General features: G+C 35.5%; 1 protein-coding gene across 1 annotated transcript in view; it reads right to left on the bottom strand.

Annotated features, from left to right (window-relative positions):
* Positions 1-8,706, bottom strand: part of LOC106881614 (dynein axonemal heavy chain 1) — a 166,532-nt gene that overhangs the window by 43,773 nt on the left and 114,053 nt on the right. Inside the window, exons 48-50 of the mRNA XM_052974699.1 lie at positions 8,129-8,362; positions 3,364-3,560; positions 2,147-2,282 (exon numbers count right to left, since the gene is read on the bottom strand). Of these exons, the coding sequence (XP_052830659.1) occupies positions 2,147-2,282; positions 3,364-3,560; positions 8,129-8,362 (567 nt within the window). The remainder of the gene's footprint in view (positions 1-2,146; positions 2,283-3,363; positions 3,561-8,128; positions 8,363-8,706) is intronic.

The raw sequence follows: 8,706 nt of genomic DNA, 5'->3' as shown, positions 1-8,706 counted from the left end.
TCTTATCAGTAAGATATTGTTAAATAGCTAAAGTGTAAAGAAAGACTTGGTTTTCAATAAATGTTTTGTAATATGTAAAACAGTTTCAAATTTTGGCAGAAGGTCAGTAATTTTGGAGGAGGGAATATTACATCAGCACCAGTATTCAACTTTCATCTAGTACTTATTTTATCAACCCTAAAAGGATGAAATTTAATCCTGGCAGCATTTGAACTCAAGACATAAAGTTGGAAGAAATGCTGCTAAGCATTTATACCAGAGTGGTAACAATTTTGCCAGCTCGGTGCCTTAATATACAATATGTAATTTCTAAGACACTACATGAGATAATATGAAAGTTCGTCAAAATAGATTATACTAAAAACCAATAAGATTTATAAACTAAAAGACCTCAAATAAACAATTCTCCCAAACCTTCAGAAAACATTTCAATAAACAACCAGTTCTACTGACACTTGATTGTCGGAAGCCAAAGACAGGAAGAAAATATCTTGTAAGCTTAGAAATTCAGTTGCTAATCGATGTTTGTGGTAACAGTAGAAACCATGTACAGGGATGTCATCAGGAAGGCTAAACCTAGAATTATGAAGCCTCAAAGTAAACTTAACAAATACTGAAGTTTTAGTAAATAGGGAAGGATACAGGACCCTTCAACATTCAAGAAAATGATCCTGCTCAATATGCAAAAAAAAAAAAAATTGACAGAAATTCCATAAAATGAAACTAGTGTAAACTATAGGAATACAAGAGATGAAAATGGTATCACAGACAGACTAACAGAAATGGTAGACCAAAAGGCGGCGAGCTGGCAGAATCGTTAGCACCCCAGGCGAAATGTTCGTTCTGAGCTCAAATTCCGCCGAGGTCGACTTTGCCTTTCATCCTTTCGGGGTAGATAAATTAAGTACCAGTTACGAACTGGGGTCGATGTAATTGACTTAATCCCTTTGTCTGTCCTTGTTTGTCCCCTCTATGTTTAGCCCCTTGTGGGCAATAAAGAAATAAGAAATGGTAGACCCATATGTGGAAGAATGCACAGGAGCTACAAGCAGTAAGAGTACTCGTTCTTAATATCTGGCAGGATACCAAGAATTCTTTCATAGTTTGTGTTATCTAGGTAACCTTATCAGTAGTGTGTGTGTGTGTGTTCTAAAAGCATGGTGCCATAACAGGGTGGAAAAGTAAAAAAACTATTTATTTCCTCCAATGGTAGAGAAAGGGTGTCTGTCGCAGACTGAAAAGTAGATTGCATGATACTTGTAAACAAAGTTTGAAGCTGCATGATAACAAGATACAGGCCTTGAAAAGCAAAGAATTTGCAAAAGATGAAAAAAAAATGAGCTGAGTATGCTCTGCTGGACATGTAATATTAACACTGAATTGCAAATGGATTACTGAAAAGCTAGATAGATATATATATATCTGACTGGCCTCTGTGCGGGTGACACGTAAAAGCACCCACTACACTCTCTGAGTGGTTGGTGTTAGGAAGGGCATCCAGCTGTAGAAACTCTGCCAAATCAGATTGGAGCCTGGTGTAGCCACCTGGTTTCACCAGTCCTCAGTCAAATCGTCCAACCCATGCTAGCATGGAAAGCGGACGTTAAACGATGATGATGAGGAGGAGGAATCAGATGTAGTAGAGTGCAAAAGAGAAGACTGTGCTGACATGAGCAAAAAGGGATGAGTAAAAAGGATGTTGGTAAATAAAAAAAAAAAAAAGTATCATGTACTCCAAGTTAATGGAAAATGAAAAAGTGGAAGACTATGGAAGAGGTTAAACTTATGAAAGAAAAGAGGACAAAAAGACTGTGATAGTTGGCAAAATACTGCGATGGAAAAAAAACATACCTAAATGAGAGACCAAAACGAATTTATTGTGGCATTGCATGAGGTAATGAGGCTAAAGACCAAACGAAGACATGATGATGATATGCGTTTTGTATGTACGATGATGATACATCTGTGTGTGTGCGTGTGTGAAAGGAAGAATAATGCATACAATAAGGATACTTTGTTATGTCGACACAAGTCTCTGATTATAAAACTGTGTGGTATTCAGGCCTTCAAGACTTTTAGTTAGAACAAAATAATTTGTTATGTGAGCAAACAGGAACATCCTTCACAGAAAAACTATTAATATTACCTGGGTATCACTGAACAGGAAGACAACTGCTTGATTCTCTATTCCAGACTTCATCAATACCTTTTTTAAATCTTCTTTCCACTCACTGATGCCATAGTTCTTTGATAATTCCACTTGAAAACAATCAAATTCTACTCTGAAAAATGGCAAAAAAATTTGGAGTCCAGCTTTTTAAATCTAAAATATTTGCATATATAATAAATATGCTTACAATCTTTTAAAATAAACTTTACTAACCATCAGCCGCTTTTTTGTTTAAATTGCACCCAGATTATTATCTCTGATCAAAGGTGACCCAGTTGCAATGATCTCTCTAGTTTTCAGATATAGTATATTTGGAATTGCATCATCCAATAAGTTTTTTTTTTCCTTTTTTTTTTTAGAGAAGGGATCTGGTTGCTATTTCTAGTAGACTATGTGACTATGGCTCATTATCAAACTATCATTCTTGTTTAACCATGGGTCACCTCTAATCTCTTACATTTATCTACTGAAGCAAACACCTTATTTTACTTAGCTGTTCCTTTGTATTTATACTTAATTACCTATATTTATTCACAATATATTTAAGCTACATTCCCTGCCACATACACTTTATTGTATCTTTAGCTAATCCCCCTTCCTGACACATTGCTCATTGAATTAATCTGCTTTTATTTATTTATTTTTTTTTTTTGTACAACAATGTAGCTGGAGGAAACCATCTCTGAGCAACAATAGCAGAAGTAATTACAACAGTCCATTTCCACAAACTGGTCACAATTTTGACCACAAAATCACAATGCTAATTTTTATCATCAACAGAGCAGTTGTAGCACAGAATTCTTATCATGACGATAATCAGAAGTTTTCTGTAAATTGTTCTAACACTATCTTCAGTCCCATAAACAAACTTAGATTCCAAAATCTCTTTTGTTGGTTGGATGATTTGAAACTCAAAAGAAAGATATGATAAACATGAAATAGATAAACAGTGATCATCAATATCCTTTGTCATCAGAGCCAGCTCAACAAAATCTGTTTTTTATCATAATGTAGCTTGAATCATAACCATCTCTCCACCACCACTGCCACCACCCCCACCCCCACCACCACCACCATCGTCATCATCATCATCGTTGTCATCCTCACAATCATCATTTAATATCAGTTCTTCATTGCTTGAGTCAAGAGTATGAAATTTGAAGTAAAAGAAAAGAGAATGATATATTACTAACATGTGAGAAGCAAGACGTGTAAGACTCTGCCGACCACTTCCCCCCATTCCAAGAAGCAGGGCATTTCCATATGGCTGACGAATAATTCTTCCAATTCTAGTGATGTGAGTGATTGCATCCATAAATAGAACCAATTTCATTTTATTGATGCTGATTTGGTTATAATCTTCCAAGAACTCATCTAACACACTGCTCAACTGTGAAGAAAAATAAGAAATTAAAGGTCTAAAATCAACAAAGCTAGAATGATATAATTGCATGGATATGAAAAAATGACTGTTGGTCAATACGTTTGTGTATAGAATGTAGAAACATGTATATGTGTATAAAATAACGTGTGGTTGCTTGTTTGTATTTGTCTGTGAATATATGTATATACATATATATACATAAATATGTATGTATGCATGCATGCATGTGTGTGTGTGTGTGTGTCTTCTACTTTTTAATTATCATATATCTTCCACTGAGGAGGAAGCTGGTTTCCACCAAAGATACCCATCTTTGGGATGTAGCTAACACAGACAAATTCACATCTAGAACTTGAGAAAAGTCTTGCATACTTTTACTGCTCCACTCACAGATTACACTTATAATGTACATATCAGCCTGTCACTTTCTCTTTCTAAAATCCAGGTTTATCCAGGTTTATCCAGATTCTCCTGTAAGCATTTGCTAACAGAACCTAATGCTCCAATTATTATTGGTATGAATATGGATTCATTGTCTGGATATAGAAGCCAGAGGTTTTGAAGCAGTTGTTCATAGATATGCTCTTTTTCTTTGATTTACAAAGAGATATTTATATCTGCAGGGCAGCTGACCTCTATGATGATGCATACCTTTGCCCCTCTGTCTCAAGCAACAATATCCTGCCAGTTATGTTTACATTTGACAGAAGTTTTGATGGGAATATTCCACCAGTATTCCTTGAGTTGGTGTTTATAAATGTATTTCATAACAGAGAGATTTTCTAAATTTATTTCAGGACAATCTTTTTTGCGGATGACATTGTAAATTGTTTTAGCGATAACATCATGCCACATAGGGGAGTAGTGCCATGATGACATTTTTGAACAGCTGCTGATCACATGCATGATGTCTGCCACAGAAACATGACATAACCTACAGACGCAGTTGCACCTTAGGATTGCTCGAGCATCACTGTCTCCCTTGTTCACCAGGTACTTTGTGGCAATCTCCTGTTCCTGGACTGCAAACGCATAGCCTTCAAAGTGTGATGTAATGTAGTGGTCTTGTGAACAAGAGAGCTTGTACTTCATGTCAATTCTACTGTCTTCTTCAAGCTTCCAGACAACATACCCATGCATAGTCTTTTTTTTGTTTTGTATGCTGAGTGCTTTCCATGCAGATCTTCTTTGAGGTAAGAGAGTCCAGCTGTTTTGGGGGCTGTATAGGAGATCATCAGGAAGAGAGTGTTTCTTGAGGAGTTCACTGCCAACTCATACAATGTTGCTCACTTCACTTTTCAGGACTGCATTAATATATTTAATTTTGCTGCTGTTGTTTAGCAGGTACTGCCTGAGTGATACCATACAGTATTTGAAAGCCATCTACACTGCTTCTGTAACTGTTTGTCAAGGTAAATAGTGAAGTTTTGTTTGAATTTTGGTTGTCAAGTGTTCTTTCAGTGTTTGAATTTATCACTCATTATTTCTGTTTGCTCATAATCAGTTACCAATTTCTCAAGCAATGACAGCTTGAGAAATGACAGTTTTATTATTATCATGTTATTTTTTAGTTGATATTATGTCCCTGCCTGTCATTGAACTGAGAATTTGAGGGTCTGTAGCCCGCACTCTTATCCATGATGCTATATGTCTGTGAGCAATTATAGAATGAATTTTGGGGCTTATAAACTTAATATTTTATTTTTTCTTAATACTGGTTCCCATATTACATTCTTATCTGCACTCGGTCTGCTTAAGAAGTTATTGTTTCCTAACATATGTCCTGCCTCTTTTAATTTTTGTATTTTCCAGTGGTGTTCTCTCTCTATTATTTTAACTTCATCCAACAGGGAGAGGTGGTCTCCATTTTTTCAGACATGATTGGCTATACCCCATTTTTCAATATCTCCTCATGTCATAGCTTTACGATGTTCCTCTACCCTTATTTTGAGTGGGCTGCATGTTTTGCCTTTGTATAACCTATCGCAACTGCATGGGATGGAGTACACACAGTTTTTGGTCATATTCTCTTCTATGGGTGGTTTTACTCAAAGGAGATATTTGCAAAGTGTTGTATTACTTCTGAATACTGTCCGGATGTCATATGGATAGCGTATCTTTTGTATCTTCTCCAAGAGGCCTTTGACATAAGGCAGACAGACTGTAGACAGTTTATGGGTTTCATCCTTTCTCTTCCTAACTTGAGTGGAGAGTATGTTTTCTGGGTAGCTGTTGCATATTAGCCTGATCATTTTTTCGTGATGTGTATCAGGATCACTATTTATTGTCTATGCTTGATGTTTTAGGCACTGAGCAATCCCTCTCTTTCTACTGTATGGATGGTGCTAATTGAAGTTATTGTCCAGTGCAGGCTGGCTTGTGGTATACGGACGTCCTGAACCCATACTCATTAATACATCCAGGAATGTCAGCTGATTGTCTTTTTCCTTTTCTACTGTGAACTGTGTGAACGACTTTATTGAGCTTCAATTGGACATCCTCCTGGTGGGGCCAGAGTATAAAGGTGTCATCGACATAACAAAGCCATTGGTTGGCTTTAGTGGTGTTGATCCTAAATAATATCAACAGAAAAATAAGGATGAGAACAGTGTACCCCATTAGTCAAATAAAAGGTTTCATTAAAAAATTCCACCAGAACAGCTGATGAAGGCTGGAGAATACATCAGCCGAAATGTTGTGGTAACAACAAACAAGATAAGGACACTTATCCATCCATTGTAATTAATGTACATAATTGCACGTCTCAAAAAAATTTTTTTAAACAGAATTGTAATACTTTTTTTTTGTTTTCATTTTTCAAATTCCTCACAAATGGAGAAAAAGCTGGTTTCTTATTTCTTTATTGCCCACAAGGGGCTACACACAGAGGGGACAAACAAGGACAGACAAATGGGTTAAGTCCATTAGATCGACCCCAGTGCGTAACTGGTATTTATTTAATCGACCCCGAAAGGATGAAAGGCAAAGTCGACCTCGGCGGAATTTGAACTCAGAACGTAGCGGCAGACGAAATAGCGCTAAGCATTTTGCCCGGCGTGCTAACGTTTCTGCCAGCTGGTTTCTAGCTCAGAAACAAGACTCCTTTTTTGGAATTTATAAATCATCAAATAATGTAGTCTTTTATGTATATCTTTAGGAAGAGCTTTATCACACTGAACGGTTTATCTTTCAAACTGTAATATGTTGTTTGTGGCTTTAGAGTAAACTTATGGTTGATGGCCTAAAATTAAGCAATAATTTCTCACAATAGTGAAATCTTTTACTTACCACTTCTAGTTCATGTTTAAGGGCAATTAGAAAGTTTATTAATGTTTCTTATTGACCATTCCCATAGACCCTAGTAAATATTTCATAAAGATGCAGTTGATAGTAAATATGCACATGTGCATGTAGACATATAAAATAAATAATATGATAAATACATATACTGTAGATTTATAGTATAAATCTGTATGCTGACTACACATAAAGATTTATCGCTGTGTATGGAATGTTAATTTAATATGTAATGTATTGATTTTTTTTTTCCTTTTAAATACAAAGGGAAAAATTTACAATGGAGAAATTTAAGTGGAATGAAACATTAAATGGACTGTGCTGATGTCAAAGCTGGACCATAAAAAGAAGTATTTTTCTTATTTCAAGGAATCTAGTATGAATTTCAACAATTTCTAGCTATTCATTGACCTAGATAAATATATGGTACACAAATGTATATTCTAATATACGAGCAATGGAAATTTAGATGCCCAACTCTCTGAAAGATTTCGTTTCTTTCTTCTACATGTCATCTGCAGATATTTTAATGAATTGCCAACTAAAAAGTTGTTCATTAAAAGAGAATGTGTCTAAAGGTCCTGAGATAAGTCACAAGAGGACCCATCATAAAGCAGATGCCTGCTCAGCAGGTAACTCAAGTTTATTGGTCAATATTATTTACCCAACATGTCCTATAATTCCAACACAAAGTTTACCAAAAAGCAAACACAGTGCTGGCCCCAAATCTTTGGAATGATTTTTTTATATGTAAAATCTAATAAGTAATCAAAAGCAGGTAAATTATTTTATGAAACAAAAAACATTGCATAACCGTTCGTTTGTTTGAAAACAAACATCAGATTTTCCCTTAAGCAAGTGAATTAATTTCATGAAATCAATTCTTCCTCTTTTTTTTTTTTTTGGAGTTTCTCACAATTATTGCTAGATTTTTTGTGTTCCTTCTCCACCTAAAAGGAAAATATCATTTAAGAATTCTTTGCATATACCATTCAGTAGATCACCACTCAAGCTATTTGTTATAGAATGGTCAGTCTACATTACTCTATAAAGAGCATAGGGCCAGTCTCCTAGTTTCTTTGGCAAATATATTCCTCCGAGGATGGAACACAGAATTATTCATTTTTACCAACTGGGAAGACTGGAACGTGAAATAAAGTGTTTTGCTTAAGAACACAATGCATCACCTAATCCAAGAATTGAAACAGCAATCTAACAAGCATGAGCCAAACAGCCTAACCACTGAGCTATGTGCTTCCACTTTTTTTATAAAATACCTTCTGATAATCAGTGACTTCTTCATAATTTCGAATATCACCACTCCTGGACATAAAATCTGTAAACAACACTGGCTGATTGATTATGACTTCATCAAAATCAGTCTCAAAATCTTCCTCAATTCTTTGCTTAAGGCATTCATTAAACCAGTTACGGTCTTCATTATTAACCAGACGATCCTGGAATACACGGCAGTTTTCATGATACCACAACCGCAACAAACTAGATATGCTCTGTAGATAGAAAAAAAGATTAAAACCTTAGAAGTATCTATATTTTCATTAAACATAATACACCAAATAGGAACAAATAAGAATTCTCAATATAATATTTCTTCATGCATGGAAAAGTAAAGTAAAAGTACAAGCAAATGGAGTTGCCTGATAACAGAATAAGTATCAGCAATTGGCAGCAGAATGGGAGAATTCTTAGAAAGTCGAAGTGTGATGGCACTGATGAGAAAGGACCCAAACAAGGGAGGGGTGAGGATCAAATATAGAGAAATTTAGGTCCACAAAACTTCTGAAAGCAGGCTTCAAAATGCATGTACATATACATATGTGTGTGTGTGTGTGTG

Source organism: Octopus bimaculoides, chromosome 19, assembly GCF_001194135.2.
Source record: "Octopus bimaculoides isolate UCB-OBI-ISO-001 chromosome 19, ASM119413v2, whole genome shotgun sequence".
NCBI classification, from domain to species: Eukaryota; Metazoa; Mollusca; class Cephalopoda; order Octopoda; family Octopodidae; genus Octopus; species Octopus bimaculoides.
This window is presented reverse-complemented; position numbering and strand designations above follow the sequence as displayed.